This window comes from Psittacula echo, assembly GCF_963264785.1.
Source record: "Psittacula echo genome assembly, chromosome: 7".
In the NCBI taxonomy this organism is placed as follows: Eukaryota; Metazoa; Chordata; class Aves; order Psittaciformes; family Psittacidae; genus Psittacula; species Psittacula echo.
In genome coordinates, this window is record NC_137740.1 from 35,225,350 (window position 1) to 35,250,238 (window position 24,889).

Consider the following 24,889-nt stretch of genomic DNA (forward strand, 5'->3'; position numbering starts at 1 on the left):
AGCTTTCAAACAATGAATTACATCAAAAAGAATGTCCAGAGCAGATTAATGGAGAGGTAAGAGGCTAGGAATAAATACATGAAAGAAATTCAACTTTTTAAAAGGAACCAGCTACTAAATGGCCTCTGTAGTCTTCCATAAGAAGTGTGAATACTTCAGTACAATTCAAGCTGAATTGAATAACTGTTTTCATATCCAAATTCAAATACCGTCTGTGCATATAAAACAGTTCATTTATTAGTCCAAATGTTACTGTTGTAGAGCTCTTGGAAAAATATTCCCTCTTTCTTGAGTTTGTTCTTCATAAAAAGGAAGCTTTGGAGGGCCACCTAGAGAATTAAGTAGAAACACAGTTTCAGTCTGTATAATGTAATACTGAAATATTATAAAGATTATACAATTTACACTTACATAATTCAATAAATGGTACTCTTCAAAAGAATGTAGAGGACGGAGTTACAGTGGCCTCCTCACAGAGGCAAAGAGCAGGCAAAACAGCAAAACATCTCTCAAATGGAGAGGTACTTCCTAAACTAAATGCAGAACTATATGGTATCATCATCAAGCCAGATGTGATTAGAGTACAAGTGGGAGGAAACTTTCACTCAGTACTATATCTTTCTAAGAATAGAAATTATCTAAAAAACCCCAACCAAAACAAACAAACAAAAAAGAAAAAAGGAACTCAAACCAAAACCCTTTTGTGATAGGGTGATGAGTTTTTGAGCACTCTCAGAAATCAATCCAAATCTATTTTCTAATGTTTTGTCTACTTATCTGTCTTATCATGTCTCACTATGCTCTTCAAAACCTGACAGCTTTACAAAAAGTAAGTAATATGGTGGCATGTACCGCAAGCAAGCCCCCTTATTCGTTTTACAGAGGCTGTGGATATCAACTATTTCAGGGCAAGATTTCATACTGGCAGGCACAGAACAGTGATAGAAGAGTGTACCACACTCTGGCACAGCTGTGCTGGAGGTAGCCTCAGGAATCCTGCACCATGTTTGCGCCAAATGGTCCACTGCCCACCACCATGGTCAATGTGTGATTTTTCCTACTAAGAAAGGCTGCACATCTCCAGCTTGCATTACCTTCTTTGCAGGTTGGTCCCATCCATGTTGCTGGACATACACAGTTCCCATTGTACGGATTGCACTGGGATTTGCTGGCACACTGGCATCGTAGGGAGCAGTTGGGGCCGTACTGGTCTGACCTGCATTCTAGAAGAACAGAAATATTTTAAAGAGGGTGAATGTTCCCCTAGTAGTCTCTCTGTTCTCTGAGATCAGGAAGCTATTTAGACACATCTGCTAACATTAAACCATGACATTTTGGAAAGCTTTGCAATCTTCAAGTTTCGTCTGCCCAAACTGTAGCCCAGCTGTCCTAGAAGAGTTCTTAGAATGGAAATCATTACTGGTGTAAAAATAGGGGTTGACAGCCAAACAGAAAAAATCTTGAGATCTACTCCAGAAAGTTGCCATCAGCATCCTGGATCCATGCTATCTCCTGCACCTCTCCACTGCATGGCTTGGCTGTCACAGTGTGTGCCAGCAAAGAGCCTTCACACAAAGAATGGGGAATTAAAAATTAATCCATTTTACACATACTTTTATGTCTTACACCCATTACTTGACTCCTGGCAAATTAAATTTACAAAATGTCTCACTTCCAAATACAAGCACATTTCATACCTAGGCTGGTAAATCCTCACTGCAATTTTTCAATGCAGTGAGAGTACAGGCATGAAGGAAAAGCTGGCAGCAGGTCACAAGGCAGGGTGCTAAATACACTGTAAACAACAGCCCTTTCTCCCTCACCTCACTAGAAAATACTGTAGATAATCAAAGTGCTTGCTTTCTCACACAAGCACCATTAGGTAAATGAAAGTGCGGCTGAGCCCTGCATCAGCTGCAGCCCCAACACATGGGAGAACTCTCCCTGTGTGCTCAGAGCTTGGCCTTTTCAATTAGGAAATGTTATGAGGAAAGGTCGCCTCAAACACCTCTGGACCTGATTTTAATTTATGTAATACCACATTTTCATGTTAATAACAATGTGTATTTAAGACATCTGTTTGAAAGTCTGCAATGTTAATTTACTACAGAAAAAGAGCGCCCATAAAAGTCTGTTATATTCTCTCTCTTTTTTTTTTTTTTTTTAATTAACATTTTGCCTGTTTAATGGGTGCTTTACCAGAGTTCAAATTAAAATCAGGCCTTTTATCTTTATGGCTGCTGCACAGTCACAGCTGCTCACAGTTATATCACAGATGAACTGAGCCTAATTGAAAATAAAAATGCAAATAAAACCTAGCCCATAACAGCTTTTCATGGACGGGGGCTACCCCAGATGATTTAAGAAAAATAAAAATGACTACTAGAGTTTGCAAGATACAAAACCTTGGTTTGCATTTTTGGTGCTGAGCTTCCCCCTTGTGTTCCACTTCTGCCTAAAATGTTGCTGGAAAGGCCCCTGGATATCCAGCAGCAGGCTGGCCGCAGGGCTGGCCGATGTACCCCACTGGAGCAGCCCCTGCAGTATGGGTGGGTTCGGTTTCTGACCACAGGACAGTGCGGAAAGGGAAGCAAATCCTTTCCCATTTTAGTTTTGCAGGTTGCACTGGCACTTAAGCTCCCAGCAATTACTTTGCATTAATAACAGGCTGTTTAAAGCTGCTTCCTGCCCTATCCTAGAACAAAAGGAGAAATAATATTTCCCCACTGTGACTTGGAGGCTCAGGAGGATTATGGCTCCTGGTGTGAACTTCCAATGGATGTTCACTCCTTTTACCTTGTTTGCCACAGCATTAACATCACAAATCTCTTCCTACACTTGTTTAAACCACTGCAATTCCTTTTACTCTAATTATTACCTTAAACGTATTCCATCATAACTGTGAGTTTGGCTCAAGAATCTTGCCTGCCATTGCTGCCTCTCGGTTCTGCCACCATCTCATCAGGACGCAGTGGTGGGACTAATCTTCCCTGCTGGAAAATTTTCTCACCTACAAAATAATTCTGCTCTCGTAGGCAACCATTATTCCCAAACACACAGCCCAAGTGCATGTGCTGCAAATGAAGAAATTTTATTTGGATTAAATGTTCCTGGACTACTGATGAATCCTAGAGGCAGGCATAGCTGCTAAAGCTCTGCTAGCCTTATCCACAGGGATTCTGCCCCCTTCCCAGGGAAGTAAACCTGGAGCTGGATATACTTTTGCATTGGTCTGAAAAGGGTCACAAATGTCCATGTGACAGAACACACGGCAGTCAGATCCCTCCTTCCCCACTACATCTGCAGAGATGTGAGCTTCTTGGTATATTCTTCATCAGCATGTGCCCTCCAAAACTCAAGGCAAATGACATTTTACAGCTGACCCATGAACAGTTTTCCTATCAGTGTATCCATTTCAATATTGACTAAATCAAGAGGTACAGCCTGTTGATAAAGCTGTTGATAACCCGTAAGAGTAATTTGCTATGAACAATGTGCTCCTGAATACCAGCAAATGTCCTTTTACAGGTACACTTAGACAACAGGTCAGACTGGTTTAACTATACAGAGTCAGAAAATATTACCCTTACCAATGTCACATTTTTCTCCAGTCTTCCCAGGTGGGCAGAGGCACTTCCCAGTCTCTGGATCACAAGGTACATCTCCACAGTTGCACTGATGCTGGCACCTCTCTCCAAACCAGCCCCTGTCACAGCCTAAGAGCAAGAGTGCTTTTTTAGACACATATCTGAATGGAAAGACATACATTAAGCCAGAGAAGATTTTCCGGGATGTCTCAGAGTTAAGCCCATAAACTCTCCACTGAAGCTAGTGTAAATGCCAAGTTTAATGAAGAATCCAACACAGTGGAATAGGCATATTTGTACTTATAAACTCTCCTTACGTTGGGTTTGTCTAATCTAACGTATCAAAGGTATCTGTAAATCTGTCCCAGAAATGTAACTGGCACTTATTTTCATTTTTAATTAGAACTCTCTTAAAGAGCATTCCATAACACTCAACAGGTCTGACATGCACCTATTTAATAATCTTATTTGGAGTTTTAGAAGCAAATTTAGAATCAGTAAAAAGGACTTATTTTTAATAAACATGTGGAACTCATTGCTGCAAGACATCATGGAGACCAGGACTTTCACCATATTAATCGGAACCAGATTAGTTAATTTATAAGGAAATGAGGACACCCACCTATATAACAGGTAAACTATCCCAAATTTAACATTTCAGGATATTCATAAACCTTAAAACATGGAAGAAGTTGCTCTCAACAAACAAGTACTTCAGTAATGGCATGGAGCTTTATGAGTTTTATTTTTGTTTTGTTTTTTTTTCATTTGTTGGTTTGTTTTTGGTTTTTGTTTTGGTTTTTATCTGTTTTTTTTGTTTTGTTTTGGTTTTTTTTAATTTTACATCAGAAGAGTACAAGTACCTTTTTCACAGTGTACACCTTGATAACCCAAAGGACAAATGCATTGTCCTGTCACTGCATCACAGCTTGCTCCATTTTTACAGGCACATGCGTGAAGACAGCTTAGCCCATAAAATCCAAGGGGGCACCCTGAAAAAAATTAAAGTATCAAGTGAGGACGGTTTATGAAGAAAAACATACATCCCTTAAAAATTCTCTGTATTCTCAGCTACATCCCCTGGGAGCCAACAGAAATTACATTTACCATTAACTCTAACAATGCCAGGTGCTTTCAAACTTGTACTGCCCCAGCATCAGAGATATGCAAGTTACTCAGACCTGGAGCAGCTGGGTGATCTGGGACACCCCGAAAATTTCAACTGAACTAGCAAGGTGTTTATGTGACTACTCTGAAGCAACACGTCCCATCACTTGGAAAACAGGGCACCCAGGGTGCCTCCACTTACTGTGCTCACATGAGTGGCCATAGTAACCCTCAGGGCATCGGCAGCAGCCTGTGAACCTGTCGCAGGTGCCATTGTGCTGGCATGAGCAGTCCAAGACACAGCCAGACCCATACTTCCCTGGCAGACATTCTGCTGGCAGAACATGGACAGAAAAATAGACAGACAAACAAACAAAAATAATCACTGACTTCACCCAGAAAAGCTCTTATGTGATAGTTTGCACAATAACTTGCAGACCCAAGGAGAACGTTTATTATGAAGACGCATTTCTGCACAACTATGATGCATTGTATGATGTATAGTAAGTATACGTATTTGGATAAGAATTTTTTTATATTATATAGACATTCAGACAGCAATTTCCTTGTACTTTTTACAGTCCATCTTTTTAAATTTGTCTATTAGCATAGTTCATGTTGAATGGACACCACATTGTAAAGCCACACAGGAAATGGCATAAATGGTATTTTTTTTTTTTTTTTTTTTTTTTTAATCAACAGCAATAATTTATTTTAGGTGCTTAGAAAGTGTGAAAGAGAACACAAAACTTTCCCTCATCTGTGTTGTCACTGGAGTTCAGACTATTCCAATTCCTAATAAAATCGGGGATCTCTCCTTCCCAAATAGCAAGAGACTTTCAATGTATAATGAGATATCTGCTTTTATAGAACTAAACATGTCTCAAATTACTGAAAGTCAAGTCACACAAAAGTGACTGTGCCAATATAATTAACCTAGACATTATTTCTGCATAGGTGCACTTCCCACTGCTGGGATAATGTGAATCTGAGCAGACCAACTAAATAAGTGTGGCAGTTCAAACAATCAAGGTTCGTAACTCTGCAAATGTCAGACAAGATCTTTAAAGAACATCATATCTAATCACTAGAAAAAGGATCCCTGATTAGCAGTCTTTGACTTTTAGTCAAAACACAGTCAAAACCACACTGCTGAGGAAATCAAGACTCAGTTTTCCAATAATTTGGTTTTTTCTCTCGAAAGATAAACCTTGAAGCTCTTTCTAGTGATATAACACACAGTCCCTTATACAATGTCTTCAGGGATGTTTAACCTAAGCACATCTGTAAGATACACGCACGACCTGCTGCTCCACATGGTGACACCTGCATGATCTACTGAGGCCTTGCAACCCAAATGCAACTTATGGGTCATTACAGAGATTTCAAGGAATGGACAAACAGAGGTGAACACAGGTGGCCTACACAATGCAAAGTTAGCCAGCTATTGGTAAACTGCATTTTTTAGTGCCTGTCCATAGTGCCACATAGGAGCCACACTGTGAGTGGCTCCATTTAATTAATATCATTCCTTTTCTCTCTGCACACACGTATCTGTGAAATCCGTCTCTAAGTCTTCTTCTGAGGTTCAAAGTGAAACAATTACATTAAAGAATGGCGCTAAAAAAGTGTAATTTCTATATGACACTTCAGATAGGCATACTCCCTTAAAACGACCAATTCCTGGTAATGGTAAGTACGGAGATTTTGAGATGGACATATTGTGCAGATGTCGGGAACAGAAAGGCTGTAAGTCGGAGCCTGGAATGTGTATTGCACCATGGCAGTTACAATGTAATGGTGACATTGGTGTCTTGAATGTGAACTCAGAACTATTTTTATTTCATATCAGTAAACTCATGGTTTCCTGAACATTTAAATTCAAAACTATAAAGATATCTCTCATGTAGAGAGAGAAATGGGAACACAGAAATGCAGAATGATTTCTGGGAGATGGACAGAAGGAAAGATGTGGAAAGACTGTACTCAGGACTGGCAGGAGGGTTTTTGGAGAGAAAACTGAGCTTATTACGTTTTAGTGAGCTATGTCTTGTGTAAGAAAAAACTGCCATGGAGTAGTAAGGGAGAAATAGCAGGACAATCTCAATTGCTTTTGACAGATGTTGTCAGAACTGTACTAGCAGGGAAGTCAATACATGGGAAGTTCAACTGCACTCTAGTGTCAAAGAGAAGAGAATAGCAAGAGAGGAGGCCGATGTAGGATTTTGCTGACCTTGGAGGAGCACACAAAAGAAGATACAAAACAATGTTGCCATGGAACAAAATAACACGAAAAGTTGGACATGAGAAGAAAGAGTCCATGCAAAGGAATTTATAAAAGTTACAGAGCAGGACACAGGAGAAAACTGTCTCTGAAAAAAAGACCTAAAGCTTTAACTAGGGACAGTTCTGTGTAAGAGAAGCTAAGAGATGAATGCAGCTGGGAGGGAGTCTACTTAAGCAAAAATTGTCCCCTTTTGTGGGTCTATATCTGTAGACACTGTGAACCCCTGCTTGAATGCACACATTCACTGTCATCAAAGCAGAAAATTACCTTTCTCACACAATTTTCCTGTCCAGCCGAGCCCACAAGTGCAGTTGCCATCCACATGGTCACAGATACCACCGTTCTGACAGGTACATGCCAGGAGGCAGTTAGGGCCATATTTTCCCTGGGGACACACTACAGAGAATTAACAAAGTTTGGAAAAAAAAAAAAAAAAAGTTAGCATCCCAAAAAAGGATGAAGGTGACAGGGAAAAAGTACAAACACCTGCTCCCCACAGAGTATTTGAAGTGCCTTGTGTCTGCAGAGGGCTGTGGGACACTCTACTCCATGCTCATTAGCAGTTTCATCCAAACACTTTGTCTCACCATAGCTTCTCACTTGGCTTAACTCCACATTCACCCCCTTTGCTCTCCTTCCTTTGTCCCATCTCTCAACTTCCCCTCTTCAAATCTTTGCCATTCATTTCTTTCAGCTAAAGCAATTTGCTTCTAAATTTAGTCCTATCTATCCACAGCTCCTTCACACTGCTCATGTCAGGTGGTTCAAACTACCAAACTACCCTTTTCACCTCCTTTATGTTCTGTTTGGACTGCAGTCTTTCAAAGGAGTTGCTTTGGCTTTTTTGAGAAACTGGTGCAATGGTACCAAATGTGGTGGAGCAAAGCAGTGAGATGTGGGCAGGAGAAAGGCAGGGTGGTGGAGCAGAGAGGGACAGGGGCAGAGTACAGCAAACTGCAGTGTTATCAAGCAAAGACATTGGGAAACACACTTCTAAACAATGTTTGGCACTGAGTCCTATTTGCTGGTTGTTCTAAGTATGTTACCAACTGACAAGATGACCTTGGGTCCTGCTTTGTTACCTTGCTGACAGCTGGGTCCCATTTGGCCAGGAGGACAGGTACACTTGCCAGTGCGTGGGTCACACTGACCTTTACCACATGCACAGAACAGGGTGCAGTCCTTCCCATATCGGTTTTCAGGGCAAGCTGAAGGAAACACATTCTTTTGTTAAACAACCTGGGTATCCAATGCCAGTTTTCATTTTTAACATAGGCAGGATCTTAGAGCTGGCTTTGGTTTTATTCCAGTTAGTGTGCTTTAAAGCAAGAACTATGAAATCAAACCCCATCCAAAGACACAACTGCTTCATTCTCTAAAACTTTACTTAAGGTTATAAATATAACGCATGGCTTCACATGGAACATTTAGTAGGTTTTCTACCAAAAAGGTGAGTGTACAACTGGAATATCAGCTGCTCATCCTTCCACCTAAGACTTCTGACAAGTCCTTCTTTCCTTAATATTGATGCTGTCCTATGCTGAAGAACAAAGCTATAGACTACTAAACATTAAAACACTGCCCTTCTGTGAGTAAGTTGAAGAGAACTTCACAGAGAACGTAGCTTTGGAAATAGCACAGAAAGTCAGCCACGCAATTTAGCTCTGAAATAGAGAAGTAAAAGTAGAGTTGCCATGGAGTTTTTACCAGTTTTGCCATGACAAAACTTGATCTTTTTCCCATTTATTGAAACTAATGGCAGCACAGTGTGAAGCAAAATATTTGAGCTAATTTCTCAACCTAGAAATTTTAGCTAGGAAGAAGAAACTTGAGCAATTCATGCTGAGCTGGCTTTAGAAATAGATTTGGGTAAGCAGGTTGTAATCCTGGGATGTGTCCTTGCTTCTACACATGCAGAAGAGAGGGAAAATATTTTGCAAGAGATTTTTTACAAAGCTGAAATCCTGATTTACAATTCAAGGAGGAGGTAGCTGGAATCTGTCTGTTTTTCTACTGACAAGCTCTTATGCAGATTACTCTTTCTGCAGTTTCTTGAAAGAAGCAGAATATGAATATTGGCTTACTTTTACTACAGTCGGCTCCAATAAAACCAGGTGTGCAATCACAAGTTCCCGACGTGGGGTCACAATGGCCTCCATTCATACATTTACAGAGGTTTTGGCAGTTTGAACCATAAGTACCTTTTGGACACCCTATTTTAAAAGAACAAAACAGCAATTAGGCGATGTGCTATTGGGCCCTTTGCATTTCATGTCATAAGCACTTTTGTTACTTCCAATCAAAATCAGTTTTTAATTTTCTAACTCTATTCACTTCTAGAGGGCCCGGAGGAGGCACTGACAAGCAGATGGCAGCCTCAGGCAATACAGTCCATTGGGCAGCAAGGCAGCACTGACTTGCAATGGCAAACCCTTGAAGAACTGGAACGACTGCTGCCACAGATCCCAGCCTGACTACTCCTGGCTCTGTCTGCTCCTCCCATTCCTCATATGTGACAGCTGCAAGAAATGCAAGCCCACTTCTTCAGAAGTTTTCATCTTTGATTTCTGTTCCAAATCAACCTGTTCACCCTTTCCCTCCTGTGGCGGAGATGGAGAGATGGGGCCCTTGTCCCTTTTCCTTTGAGCAGTGATAGCCTAGTCTGCCTGAGGTGGTGAAAAGCCTTTGTCCATCTCTGCCTATTTTAGCAATTATTTTAGCTGACCAGTTATGGATACTGGGGCAGGTCTCACCTTTTAAAGATGTTTAAGTTGGAGAAAGTTTCTTTTCCCTATAATCTACTCTTTCCCTGCAAACTGAAGTTGGCATTGCTCTGGCATATCTAGTGCTGTGCATGGAGGATGATGAAACTGTACACATGACAATAACATGAAATTTTGGAATACACCTTCTCAGAAGATAGATACAGGAGAGAGATGGTTTAAATGCAAAGCCAGAAAATTCTCTGACTAAAATCACAACGCAGACGTATTTCACATTAACCAGAAGAAACATGGATGGATTGCTAAACCAGGGTTACATGGCAATGAGCTGTCCATGAAGAGGTTTTTGAAGTGGTAGCAAGTATTTCTGGTTTATTTTTGGACGACTAATGTTGAAGGAGCACGGAATACAAGATCAGGGAGACATGAATGCATCTGCCATGCTTAGCTCATGTCCTCAAGATACTCTTTGGAGGGATGGAGCACGGAACGGAGGGAGAGCTGGGCAGAACTGCTAAGCACGTGCCCGCGTCTGTCAGGGTTGTCTCCAGTGTGCCATCACTAAACTCTGGAGATGCGGGTTATTAAATTTTTTCACTGTATTGGAATAGGGAGAAACTGGTGCTTTTAGAGCCACATGATCATAACTGAACTGTTACATTAGTGCTACTACATTCACATGTTATTTCTTTGCTCCTTCCTTCTCTTCCCTTGGAAAAAAGGAAAGAGTATGGTTAATTTGGAAATCTGGTTGAATATATATTTGCACACGTCTCCAAGCAACAGATCTCTCTCAATCTGTACGTAAGTAAATTCATACATTTTTGTCTCTCTTTTCTGAAGATATGAAGGCATGCTCTGAGCAGCTAGTGAAATCTCTGGATATTTTGAACTATTCAACAGAGAGGGAGAGCTTATGATGAAGCTTTAAAGGGATGTCTTTTAAAATAAAACTGAAAAATTGGCTTCTCCTCTAATCAGGATAGCAGATCATAAGAGCTAAACACATGTACACTTTTATATCATGCAGATATTTGCCCCAGCCCTTCTCAAACATGGCTTCTTCTCTGAATACTTTGTCATCAGTGCTTCATCTGTCAGTACAGTAATCTGCTTCATGTGCAAACCCTGGCATCCAGGAGAGAGCCCTGCAACATCTATTTCATTTACACCAAGGCATGAAGCTAAGGACACACCCAGATTCAATGATTCAATTCGACTCTCAGTGAGTTTCTCCTCTTCTCCTCCCTTTCCTTTCAGTCATCATTTGGCTTTTCTCTTTTTTTATTTTTGTTTCCCACAGTCCCAAGCACTTTGTTTCTCCCTGGCAAAGCCCTCAGAGTTGTTCCTCAGCTCAACACCAGCAAGAGCTGCTCCATTACTGAAAGGGATGCAGTAACTCCCCCGCTTACAAATTTATTTACCCTTGCAGCATTTTTTTTTTTTTTTTTTTGGTTCAACAGGAAGCAGCACAAGCAGGGCAAACACATCAGCTGTGATGTTCATATGACTATTAATAAGGCCATCTCATCTGTTACTGTTTTGTAGTACATCTTTTATGCAGGTAGCTAGGGCAATTCACAGAGTGTCCTGCCATTTAAGTAGGTTCTGTCTTCATAAAGAGGGCTAGCCCCTAACCACCAGTTATCTCATAAAGACATTTTCTAATTTAACAGTCTCCTGTGCATCTGACATATGTTTTTCTGAGAACGGCAGGAGTGGCAGCCAGATTTTATAACTCGTTTCCTGACTTTTTCCTTCTGATTTGGGCGGGTTTGCCATAACCAAGAGCTCCTAAATCTTTGCATACCAACTGCATACACTGGAGCTTTTCTTACCAGTTATTAATTGCATTGTCAAAAAAATCACTTCTGAAGCATCCTGTTACCTACTGCTTGAAGGTGAAGCTGGTGGGGTCTTTTTGGCTCAGGGTTCACCTAGCCCAGTAAATGTCAGAGAGACATAGCATGGTTTTTTTTATCCATTACACCACCACTTACTGCTTTTTACTCATAACTTCACTCAAGTAGATCTGCCTGTCCACTGAGTTATGCACAACTGATGGGAACCTTATTGCTAGTTTGTCTGCTTCCTCTGGATCCTGCCAAGAGATTGTTTCAGCTCTTCACTACAAAACTTGAGAACATGAAAGCCTTGTTGCTCTTGGCTCCTGGAAATTCGACTTCCCAGCCAACTACACCTTTTATAGATACTTTCTTGAACCCTTTTTCACAGTACTATAAATATAGCAATAGTTGCCAGAAAACATTTCCAGCAGCATCCAGCCACATGTTGACTGGACTGAAGCCCATTTCACGTCTTTGGGAGCGGCTCCCTATGCTGCTTTTAATATTATATCGAATGCTTCTTCATCCTGGAGCAGCCCTATTTCTCCCTGTAGTGAGGATGGTGGGAACATGCAGTATTCCCGCCAAAGTAATGCTAGCTATCCTTGGTTATCAGACAGTCACTTTAGAATCAGGTCCACAATCTCTCACTCCACTAACCTAAACCTAAAAATAACTCACTCTTAATCTGTTTTCCATCAACTTTCATGTCTATGCAATAGTCTGAGTGACACAGGGGAGAATAGGTAAAAAAAAAGCCCACATAGATGCACCCTCTCTGAACCGCCACCATTCCATTACCTTTCCAGCAAACATTTATCAAAACTGTATTTGTTAAAAATTTGCTGCACAAAATATTACATATTTTTGGAATTGAAGAGAACACAATGCCACGAAGGCTCATGTCTCATACGTTGCAGGTTTAATCCGAGCTACAGAGAATTCTGTGGCAAAATCTCCTCTGAATGCAATCAACCACAGTCTTCATTTTGTAAGTAATTTCTTTTTATATCAGGACTTCAGTGTAATTATGCTTTAAATTTTAAAATTCTGAAATAAAATCTTAAGGATCTAAGCAAGCTCGATAACTTACTGTAATCTACAGAGATATAATACTATATGCACAGGTAATGACTACTGAAAGATTGCTACATAAAAGTAATAGGCTAATCTTGACTAAGTCTTTTAAAATGATACTGTTAAATAGTTGATCTCTACTACCACTCTACTATAACATTTATTATAATCTAATGTATAATGGATCCAGATGGCTCTAGCCTAGATGCTGAAGGATTGATTTTGATCTCTCAGTGAGAACTGATGCACAAAGGAGGATAGAATCAATCCTTACATTTACATTTATATTTTAAAGAATAATTTGTGATGACATGATGATAATAAAAATGCCAATCTCTAAAATAAGCCCTTTTCCTATTTCTACTGAAGAAATAAAGCATAGGTTTAACCCTTACTAGAACCATATAGATTGCAGCTGGCCTTTGTATCCAAAATATCACCCCAAAAAGCAAGCAAACCAAACAGAGCTCCACTGGATTCCCAAGAAAAGAAAATGAGTGTTTGCCAAAGACAGGAAGACTGAGCTTGAAAGACCACAGCTTTTTTTTCTTTTTTTAAATGAGACTTACAAGCCATGGAGTAAAAACAAAATTAAAGTTGTAAATAAAAAGGTAATAACCTGTCTCTTTCATTGGATACTTTGGTATGTTTCTTATCAGTTGCCACATTCCACCAGAAACAACTTTACAGATGTCCTAAAATACCAGCATGCAGCATGTGGATCTGGTAATATTTTTTATGATGGAGTGTTCGGCCAATTGGCATTTGTCCTCTACACTAGTCACCATTTTTCAATCCGGAGTAACAATTTGTTTAATTTGATTGTTCCTCAGAAGGCCCTACAACTTAACTGACTTTATGAATCACTTAGATTTATTGCCAATTGCAGCTTGTTGTTTTCTAATAACCATTTGTCCTTACTTGAGCATGCAGAGATTTTGGGAAGGATTTTGGCCTAGATATTTGGAAATGAAAGAGCTACACCAGATTCAGGTGTAAATGCGAGAATTATATTGATATTCTTCAGCGTGGCATGAAATTGGAAAGAAATTAGCTAGCAAATAAGTCTTTTTTACTTTTTTTTTCCATTAATCCCTTGCAATTAATAGTATTGTAAATTTATCCCATTCTATGCTTACTTCTTATAGTATAACTTACTTCTTATAACTAACCTATATTTATCTGAGTCAACACTGAAGGTACTGACACAGATGAACTCAGAATGCTAACACATGCTTCTGCATAACTTGATCCTTGCCCACAAAGTGTGCAGCCCACAAAGATACTCACGGATGTTGCAGCGTGGCCCGTAGTACCCCAGGCGGCACATGCAGTTGCCGGTCACTGGGTGACATTCCTCATTCTCAGCGGAGCACTGACATACTTGGTTACAGTTCTTGCCATACGTGCCTGGTGGACAAGCTTGGGGAAGAGGAAATGTAAACCAGTAAATTAAATTTGTCTTAGTAAATACAGCACACAAACAAAGCGCAAGCTCGAATTTATTAAATAAAAGCCCTGCCTACAAAATGACGCTCTCCTGTGGGATTCTGGATTTATTACATTTACTTGGGGGTTATTTCACTGCTTGATTTTTTCATTGAGTCAATTTCTGCCCAACTGTCAAGGGCCAGATACAATTTTCTTGTCACTAGAAAAAATCATAGGGAAATGTCAGGTAAAATTGACTAAAACAGCATAATTCACAAGGGAGCAGGCATGTGGATAAAGACATTCTACCTTTTGCAGGGAGTTTAAACTTACAAAGCTGCCATAGCACGAGCATCTTTACAGGTTTCTTTTGCCCTGTTGACAGTCATATTGCCTAGAGGTTTTGGAGATTCCACAGCTAATTCTTATGCTTCACTTTCATGAAGTTGCCCTGGTTGTGGGTCAGGATTTAACAATCCTTTAGTGGAGGATATGGGACGCCAATGTCAATTCTTTAAATTCTTTTTTGCTGTTTTTTTTTTGTTTTTGCTAAAGCAGTGCTAGGCAAAACATTGTAAGAAAGAACAAAGTCAAAATTATGCAGCTGGGGTCACAGAATGAGCCTATTTTCAAAGCCAGCTCCAGACAGCCAAACTCAACACTGAACTAAAAACAGATAATGACATTTCCATGAGCTCTGACAGCAGCAATAGATGGTCTGTCATGGGGACAAGGCCAACAGAAAGCAGAGCTGGTGCTTTACCCAGCTGCGGGTTGGGCTCTGCAATCATCTCCTTAGTCTATTTTGACTGTTTAGCCCCCAGCTTCTCCCTGCCAGCCTGTGAGCTGCAAACCTAGAGAGTGCAAACCTGGCAGCCCAGCTGTGCCAGGCACAGGGATCAGAAGTGGCCAAATCATTTGGGTGAGTGACAAGCAGCCCTTGTCCATCTTCACTGCGTGAGGTTGATGTTTCCTCCCTCTTCAGGAATTATATCATCAGACTTTTATTTAAGAAATTAGTTTCTTAATTAATTTACAAGGGAAGTATTTGTATTCTGATAATAAACTTACTTTTCTCACAGCTGTAGCCAGTGAATCCTGGAGGACATCTGCACTTGCCCGTCAGGTGATGGCAGGGTGTACCCACGGGACACCGGCACCTCTGGGCACAGCCCACACCATAGCGGCCAGGCAAGCAAGCTGCAACAGTTGGCAGGACAGTGCAAAGTTACCCCTTCCAATGGATCTGCTGCACCCATTCCCATGAGCACTCCCAAACCAACCCCACAGAGCGATGCAGGAATGAAAGGATCCTGTCATCAGCTCTGGATTTGGGAGTAAGGTACATGCCGACCTAAACTTCCTTCCATAAACACCCAGCAGACACTCACGTCTGTCACAGTGCCTCCCTCTCCATCCCTTTTCACAGTGACATGCTCCAGTTTGATGGTGGCAGGACAAGCCGTGTATGCAGTTACATTGCTCCTCACACCATTTGCCAAAAAATCCCACGGGGCAGACTGTGAGGAGAAGCAGAGAGAGCAATAGTTCTTCCTGCTGCATGGAAAGCATCTGTCACTGGCAAACGAGCCAATATTGTTCTTGCATATGGTGATGTATATTTAGAAGACTGCATGCCCAGAAAACATAGTTGAAAATATATTAAAAATATTAAAAACTTTTAGAATTGGCTATTAATGAGTCTGCGTGTGAAAGCTTGCAAAGACTTAGTCCTAGTCAAGAGTACAAATCCAGATGGTGTCTATAGAGATGACAATGCCATTCACATTAACATGGTTATCCAAAACGGAGCAGATGTTCGAATGGTGAAAATATACTGTGTCCACATACTGCTTTCCACCTCACAGGTCACTGCAAAGTAATCGAAGAGAAAGCAAGGCCTAAAGAAAAGGAAGGTGGGCACTGCGATGGTTTTACAGTCCATGCTGGTGCTTGAGGTTCTGAGTCCTCAGCACTGCAGGAGACATCAGAAAATTTCTTGTGGCTTGCAAAAAATCACAGCATGTCAGTGGCAAAGCTGAAAGCCCATTTCAAGTCATCCGATATCTACTGCTTATAAGATTTCTATTTCAGGGATTTACGTGGCCCTAAACAAACAAGACAGCTATGTCAAATCTGGGCAACCTGGACCACATGTAAGACTGGTACAAACTGAATTGTCACAGTCCAATTGGCTGAGCTCCCCCTCAATGGCCCATAGAGGTACAGCAGCATGTGGCTGATCTGGCAAACTCTCCTTACAACTCACTCCCTTTTATATGTTCTTCCTTGTGCCCATAAGGTACAGAAATACCTTCATTTTCTCAGCAGGCAGGGAACAGAAGTAGGAAGACATAAAATGATTTGGACAAGAGCATGTATACACGGATGGGCAGAGACCTGCCTGTGGTGCTTCTAAGATACTAGGTGAGTGCTCACACCAGCATTCTCTCTTATCGGCCTACACTGGAAAATTAAAATACAAAATAGAAAATGACTTCATGTTGTGGAGACAGAAATGGCTGATTGCAGAAGAGAGTGTTCAAGCAAAGCATCTGCAGAAGGAACTGCCCTTACCAACATCACAGCGGTCCCCAGTCCAGCCAGCATGGCAGATGCATTTTCCTGAGTGCTGTTCACAAACCCCATGGTGGCAGGTACAGTTCTGCTCGCAGCCCTCTCCATACCTCCTGTCCCCACACTCTGAAATGAAAGAGGAGACACTGATGGGGGGGGGCCAAGCTGAAAGGACTCCAGAAAAACACACTTATGCCGCTGAAATAGGTTGGTCCTAGAAACCTTCAGTGAAGGAAATTTTGAAACCTCCCTTAACAGAATTCTCTAGAGATAACTTGTTTTCCTCTTGGAGGATTTACATTATTTTTTACTCCTTAAATTGAGCTCGTTACTTATCTTCCCTGTCCCAAACGGAATACAGAGAATAGCTTACTCTTCTCCTCTGTCCAGCAAGTTTCTAGCACCATTGTATATTCAAGTGCCAATGCCATATCTCCCCTCAGTCTTCTCATCTCTGACTAAACAACCCCAATTTTTTCAGCCTTTCCACACTCGGTGCTCTCCAGCCCTCTACCTATCCTCTCCTTTTTCTGAGCTGCCTCAAACTGTCATCAGAACTGAACTTCCCTGTACAGCAACAAAAACAAGGTGCTGGAAGGATGGAGGACATGAAGGACTCACCCAGCTCACACTCTATCCCCTTCCAACCCAGGGGACACTGGCACTCGCCTGTTACATGGTCACACATCGCCTGGCTGTGGCAGATGCAGTGCTGGAGACAGTTTGCACCATACCATCCAGTGGGACAAGCTGAGAAGAGGAGGTAGGACAAAAGCCTTCCATTAAGAAGGTAGAAGAAGGACATAGGTTAAACGCAACCTTTCCCAGCTTACACCTTTTCTTGCCCTGGTGATCATGCACACACTGTGGGAGGTACAACTGAGTAAAAATGAAGCCATGACTGATGAGGAATTACATAGACCAATGTAAAACTGGTCTGGGAACAAAGTAAGTGATTAAGTGAATTAGCTGTGACTCAGCAAAAGGCCTCAAGATTTTCTGTTCACACCTGCGAAAAACATCTCTTCATTCTTACCAGCTTTCTCAGCACCAAGGAATGGAGTTACTGATTTCCTGTTTTCAGAGTTTCTTTGTAGTCCTCTTAAAATCACAACTCCTTTTCTAATTGATCCTGCTACCCACAGATGGCTGATGGCATTGCACATTTTACCTAATTTTATTAAGCAAGTTTATTAATTCCCATCACAACCAATTCCTATGAACAGAACCTACTTTTTTTGGCACAAAAAATACACACCTCTGTCATGTGCTAGAGTAACATCTTTTTAAGATGTTAACAGGAGCAAGTTCTCACTCTGCAAAAGCAGTTACCAGAGGACAGCTCACCCAGCCTCACACACAACTACCACCTTACTTCCAAAGAGAAATTCCCAAATGTATAATTAAGTAAAAAGGTTACGTTTGACAATGTTTTCGTATTTGACAACAGCTTTTTTAACTTTTGCTTTGGTTTTGTATTCGAGGCCTTCATATAAACCAGAAAATTTTAGTGCTGATTCCAGACCACAGCATACATAGGAGCATCCACAGCAGCATCCCTGGCTCTGCGGCACTGCTTACAGAGCCAGGTACCTCCCAGGGGAGGCACAGAAAAAAAGAGCCTTCTGCAACAGGGATGGATTGAAGTTTTCCAGCAGCTTGTATGCAAGGACTAGGATGTAAGCCTCAGGGCAGCCTTTCTTTGCCAGCCTCTTTTCTTAAAGTTCCCCAAGTTGGGCTTGTATTTGAGTCACACTTATTGGTCTAATTGCCAAGACTGGAAGTCTCAATGCCTTACACATGTTCTGGATTTAGGCTATGTCTGGAACGTTATACGGTAATAAGGAGGATCAGTCAGGCGCATGGGACAGCAAAGCAGGCCATAGAATAAAACCAGAGGTTCATAATTGCGAGTTTTATGGACCTTTTCTCCCTTAATCAGCCTTTAGAATCAGCTCTCTTTCCAGTTTATGACTGTTTCAGAGCTTGCCCAGAGTATCGATCTCCTACACCCAGCCCCTGCAGCATGGTGTCACAGATGTATTTAATGGACCAATTTGTGTAATTGTGCAGATACAAAACCAATGACAACACAGGACAATTAGCTGATAATTAAAATACCAGCGAAGCCCCCCTGAGTAGAAGTGTAATTTTTCCCTCCTATAATTCGCTGGCAGGGGTTTGAATTTCCAATTGTGCCTTCTTGGCAGGTGGCTCCTTTCCACCCTGGGCTACAAAGGCATGTCCCAGTTACATGATGACAGAATGCTCCGTTGTGACACTGACACATGTGACTGCAGCCTGGCCCATAGCTGTCCCCCTGGCAGGCTGCAATGAGAGAAATCTATAAAACCGCATCAGGAAGCATCAAAGGAGGCATTGCACAGAGCAAACCTGAGACACAACCCAGCGACAGGGATATCAGTTTGAAACCGGCTTCCAATGACACGCTTTTCACATCAAAAGGGTGCCTAAGCCCATATACGAACCATGCCTGACACTAAATAACGTGGCTTAAAGATACATATCATACATGTTCTGAAGAGGTATTTCTCAAAGGGCAGGACTGCTCGGGTGATGGATCAGCTGTCATGCCCTGCCCTGCAGAATGCCTTTGTACTGAACTAATGGTCCAGCAGAACCGCCAGCTTGACAGCTCAGGTATTTATAGAATCATAGAATAGTTAGGGTTGGAAAGGACCTTAAGATCATCTAGTTCCAACCCCCCTGCCATGGGCAGGGACACCCCACACTAAAACAAGTCACCCAAGGCCTCATCCAACCTGGCCTTGAACACCACCAAGGATGGAGCATTCACAACCTCCCTGGGCAACCCATTCCAGTGCCTCACCACCCTAACAGTAAAGAATTTCTTCCTTATATCCAATCTAAACTTCCCCTGTTTAAGTTTTAATCCATTACCCCTTGCCCTGTCACTACAGTCCCTGATGAAGAGTCCTTCCCCAGCATCCTTGTAGGCTCCCTTCACACACTAGAAGGCTGCTATGAGGTCTCCACGCAGCCTTCCCTTTTCCAGGCTAAACAGCCCCAACTTTCTCAGCCTCTCTTCATACGGGAGGTGCTCCAGCCCCTGATCATCCTCGTGGCCCTCCTCTGGACTTGTTCCAACAGTTCCATGTCCTTTTGATGTTGAGGACACCAGAACTGCACACAATACTCCAAGTGAGGTCTCACAAGAGCAGAGTAGAGGGGCAGGATCACCTCCTTTGACCTGCTGGTCACGCTCCTCTTGATGCAGCCCAGGATACAGTTGGCTTTCTGGGCTGCGAGCACACACTGAAGCCGGCTCATGTTCATTTTCTCATCAACCAACACCCCCAAGTCCTTCTCCGCAGGGCTGCTCTGAATCTCTTCTCTGCCCAACCTGTAGCTGTGCCTGGGATTGCTCCAACCCAGGTGTAGGACCTTGCACTTGGCATGGTTAAACTTCATAAGGTTGGCATCAGCCCTCCTCACAAGCGTGTCAAGGTCCCTCTGGATGGCATCCCTTCCCTCCGGCGTATCAACCGAACCACACAGCTTGGTGTCATCGGCAAACTTGCTGAGGGCGCACTCAATCCCACTGTCCATGTCACCGACAAAGATGTTGAATAAGACCGGTCCCAACACTGATCCCTGAGGGACACCACTCGTTACTGGTCTCCAGCCGGACATCGAGCCATTGACCACAACTCTTTGCATGCGGCCATCCAGCCAGTTCTTTATCCACCGAGGGGTCCACCCATCAAATTGATGTCTCCAATTTAGAGACAAGGATGTCATGTGGGACAGTGTCGAGCGCTTTGCACAAGTCCAGGTAGATGACGTCAACTGCTCTGCCCCTGTCCATCAGTTCCGTAGCCCCATCATAGAAGGCCACCAAATTGGTCAGGCAGGATTTCCCCTTAGTAAAGCCATGCTGGCTGTCACCAGCCACCTCCTTGTTTCTCATGTGCCTTAGCATGCCTTCCAGGAGAATCTGCTCCAAGATTTTGCCAGGCACAGGGGTGACACTGACTGGTCTGTAAATTTATTTGCATCCTGGTAAGAGAACTGACAACTTCATTATTTTCAGTGTTCATTTTTCACAGCTGGATGCCTTTGCTCACCCAGAGTCTCATTCTTTCGTCAAAGAGGGCTGATATTTTCAACGTGTTCTGTTAAGCAGCTGGTTCCCAGGTGAAAACTTAACACAGCCATCTTGCAAACATACTCCTGCTGCAGCTCTCTTTTCAGTGCTGCTGCCTATGAAAAATGGCAGTGATAAAAGTCTTTTAGTCTTTATTGCACTGGAGATTTGGATAGCTTTAAAAGGTGGAAAACAGACAGTACTGCTACCCTGTTTTCTTCAGCTATCACCCAAAAAATACATAATGAGTTGATGAAGTTGGATAGCCTCCTTGCATGGTTTTTGTGCCTGCCTTACAAGGCATGAAGATGTCAGAGCCTCTTGTGTCTGCAGTACTGCTGGCATGCATTGAAGAGGCAAAAAAAGAGCTCATCCCTGATCCAAAAGTGTTTTGCACTCACTGAATGTGACATCTAGGATCAGATGCAAACGATGACTTTTTACTGAAACCTCTATGCCTTTGAGGGTGTCAGAGTGCAGAATAAGATGTAGGGCTGTGGGAGGACACATCCCTGGGGACTGATGTGAGGCGTGAAACCATTTTGACCTCAGGGGTGAACTTGGTTGATGTATCTGACCCATTCTCAGCCCTGTTCTTCCTATCTGAGGACTTTCAGTTTCCAAATACAGTTCTCACAGACACTTTTTCTCCCAGTGTTTCTCGTCAACAGCGTTCATTTTTGCCATTGCTTGGACCCCATCCACACTGAAACCACAAGAAAGTGCAGGAGCTCAATCCCATCACAGTTAAAAATTTGTTCTGCAAATGAGGCTTAGTTGCCAAGTTAAAAGTTCAGCCTGTCCTACACAGCTCTGGCTCGGTTTTGGGAGCAGAACTAAATATTTCCACAATACAGACCAGAACTATATCATAACCAAGCCAAAGGAAAAACCAGCTCATAACCAGGTCCCCTGACTGGTTACTAGTGGTTTGTGTGAGGTTTTTGGAGTATGCATGCAAAGCTCTTGTTATTCTTACTGAGAAGACATAGGAGTGTTCCAGTGAAAGTTCTGGTAAGAAAGCAGAAATTTCTGGAGAAGAAGATTTTAAATATTCTTTTGGGTGGATATAAACTTTTTTTAGCTTCTCGATGGGACAGTCCTGATTATCAAAATACTTTTCTAAAGATTAAGATAACAAGTGATATATTGAAGCTATTTTATGAAGTTCCACAACTGAATGTACAAATATCCCTGGGTCTTTTCTCCTTGCTTCACGCTAAATGCAAAGGAAAAAAGCAATAGAAAGGTTTAAATTATTAGACTTCTTCCTGCTTCAAAATTTTCCTCTCAGTGCCTCTTCTCTATAAGAGGAGGATTTTTTCGTCTGCAGTCTTTTAAATCCCTTTCTGCATGCAGAGTAAGGAACACATAAAATTGGAGATTTTCTTCCAGACTGGAAGTCAGCAGCCATGAAAAATGTCAGGGAGAACAGGGAAATAAGGGGCACTAAGAGACTACAGTGTCCAGAAGCTTTGATTTCATGCAGCTCCTGTGCATTATTCTCCCCAAAATGCAGCTTCAGCTATAAAAGAACAGGGAATTTGCAAAGTCAAGTGCTCATGCACTATGAAATGTCAAACCCCTGGTTATCAGTTCCCATGAGCAGAAACTCTGGCAGAGCCAATCTTTCATACTTACACATTTTGCAGACCAGTTTGGTCTCTTCTTTTTTACCACAGGGAACTGCTTCTGTGAAGATCCCGCTGAGCCCCAACAGCTCCAGAATGAGACATTTTTACTACTAATAGAATCAGAGCAAAATGCAGATGCAGAACTGTGTTCAGCTTCTACAAACCATATGCAACATGAGATTTTTTTTTTTTTGGGGGGGGGTTGGGGGTTTTTTTGAGACAGCAAAATTTGGACAGGTTTGTATACAGAAAGGAAGGTGGTTACAAACGTCAAATCCTCACTTCTGTGGCACTAAGGCATTACAACACTTTGTGAAACTGTTAAAACCCCACCAACAAATAGGTGACATACTTTTCCTAAACCTGTTTCCTGGAAACCTGAAATATCTTAGGTGGACGCTCAACCCTCTCACCAGCCAGCTCCCCAAAATAAAAAAATCACCAAATACAAATTTAAGCCAAGCCAGAGCTTGCTTGGCAGATTTCATCCCAGATTAATATAATTTATTTACGAGCAATTGAAAAACATGGTCTTATAATGGAAAGTGTTAGGCAGCTTCAACAAAAGGCATAACTGTCCATATAGCCCATAATTAGATAGCAGTGTATAAAATGCACTGCATGGCTGGTTTAAGATCAATTCAAATCCCATGATGTCAAAACTATTCCTCAATATCCTCTAGCACATTGCCTGAAATCTGATTACTTGAACACGAGTGCTGTCCTTCCAGCTGCTAGAGCTAGCAAGTCCTAGGAACTGGCAAAGTAAACATTAAACATCAAACAAACCAAACTGGCATCTCCAACCCATGGTTGCTTTATTCTGAGCAGCTTTGGAGTGGTGTGGCTGAGATCCAGTCTTAAAATCAAAATGCAGATTCATCATTTAGCCATGAGAAAAAGAGGTTACTCTCTGCATAATTAAGTGATCCTGCTCTTTTACTTACAGGCAAAGGAGGCCTTGGAGGCTTTGGCACCTTCACCAGTGTGAAGAATAAATCAACTTAGCATAAAGCTGTAATGGCTGCAGCACAAGAGAATAATTATTTTGTTTTAATTCTCACGAGTAGAGGGGGGCACAGGAAGCTGTTGACAGCTACATTTCTTAATTGAATTTAATGAAATACGAAACAAAGCTTCTCATCCCTAATGCAGTCTAAGGAGCGGAGAAGGGCCAAGGTGATGTATTGCTAGTGCCCTGGCTTGGCAGGGCTGTGACCGAGAAGCAAACATTGTACCTGTTCAGCATTACCTCTACTGCTCTGCAGTATGGCTATAATGACTCTGCCTCTGCATTTATTTCATGGTCAGCTCACCAACCTACCCCCACAGGAGAGTATTGCCATCACCATCTTCAAGTGGTGAGAGATAGAGATCCAAGCTTTCCTAGGAGGGGCCACAAGGAGGCAAAAAGGACTGCAATGGTGGGATTTTTGCAGAAATATCTAACAAGTGGAAAAATTCACCAGCATTGACCCTCCTGTAAATAAAAAAAGCAAGGGATTTTGGAGAAGCCTTTCAGAAGACAGCTTATGTTATGTGGTGGGGGAAAATGAGGGAAAAATATTATGAAGAGCAAGCACAACCCTCAAACAGGGCTGATAGATTGTAACACGGTGTATGTCTGGAGGATAGAATTGTTTCAATACAAGTAACATTTCTCCATTTCAGTTTACTAAATTAAACCATTTTCCTATTGCAGAAATCTGCAACCTATGGATTAAAGAAATCCTGTGAAAATGTTCACTAACAATGAAAGTTGGCTCCTTGTGGACTGCTGCAGACAGCAGTCACAGTTTCAAAAGGAAGTATAGATGATGACATTATCTTAAAGTGAAATGAGAAAGCTGAGAGGCTAAAACCTGAAAATCTTAACCCCTCCCCATAATTGCTAAATATTGCAAACAGGCTCAGTGATATCCATACATAATGCCATGTAGCTAAAGAAAGTAGTTTAATTTGCCATGAAATTTCATGAACAGTATCTCAGAAGAGCCAATCTTATATATGCATACACACAAACATACAAAAAACCTTTATTAGCTTAAAGATTGTAGGATAATCTATACTAATGAAAATCTAGGTGTCTTTTTTAAAAACAAACAACTTTCCTAAGAATTAGTTAAAAAGCTATTTTGTCATGCTCAAATAAGTAGTCCCAGCTCTGATTTTTCCACATTGTGCATTTCTAATCTGTAACAATAAATGGATAATTAGATGAGATAGACGAAAAACAGTGATACAACATTTCATCTCTTAATGTTGCACAAAAATAAAAAGCAGAGATTCATCGTATGGTAGAAGACAGCTCTGCTATTTAAAAACTGATGCTTATAATGTTTGACAAGTGCCAACAGCGGTTAAAAAAAATGTTGATTATTTACACAGCTACCAAGAATTATTCCCTTTTTGGGCATCTTCAGAAAAGAATGTGACCTATCTAAAACTGTAAACTGGTAGGTCATCCTACATTCCCGGAAGGAACCCATG

The 24,889-nt window shown here is 41.7% G+C and overlaps 1 protein-coding gene across 1 annotated transcript in view; it reads right to left on the reverse strand.

Annotated features, from left to right (window-relative positions):
* Positions 1–249: 249 nt before the first annotated feature.
* LOC308224258 (uncharacterized protein) overlaps positions 250–24,889 on the reverse strand; it is a gene marked incomplete at both ends in the record, with an annotated part of 205,342 nt that continues 180,702 nt past the window's right edge. Inside the window, 14 exons of the mRNA XM_080624010.1 lie at positions 250–329; positions 1,095–1,223; positions 3,591–3,716; positions 4,451–4,579; positions 4,897–5,025; positions 7,249–7,377; positions 8,064–8,189; positions 9,066–9,194; positions 13,919–14,050; positions 15,131–15,259; positions 15,451–15,579; positions 16,637–16,762; positions 17,258–17,386; positions 18,836–18,964. Coding sequence (XP_080480136.1) covers positions 250–329; positions 1,095–1,223; positions 3,591–3,716; positions 4,451–4,579; positions 4,897–5,025; positions 7,249–7,377; positions 8,064–8,189; positions 9,066–9,194; positions 13,919–14,050; positions 15,131–15,259; positions 15,451–15,579; positions 16,637–16,762; positions 17,258–17,386; positions 18,836–18,964 — 1,751 coding nt within the window. The remainder of the gene's footprint in view (positions 330–1,094; positions 1,224–3,590; positions 3,717–4,450; positions 4,580–4,896; positions 5,026–7,248; positions 7,378–8,063; positions 8,190–9,065; positions 9,195–13,918; positions 14,051–15,130; positions 15,260–15,450; positions 15,580–16,636; positions 16,763–17,257; positions 17,387–18,835; positions 18,965–24,889) is intronic.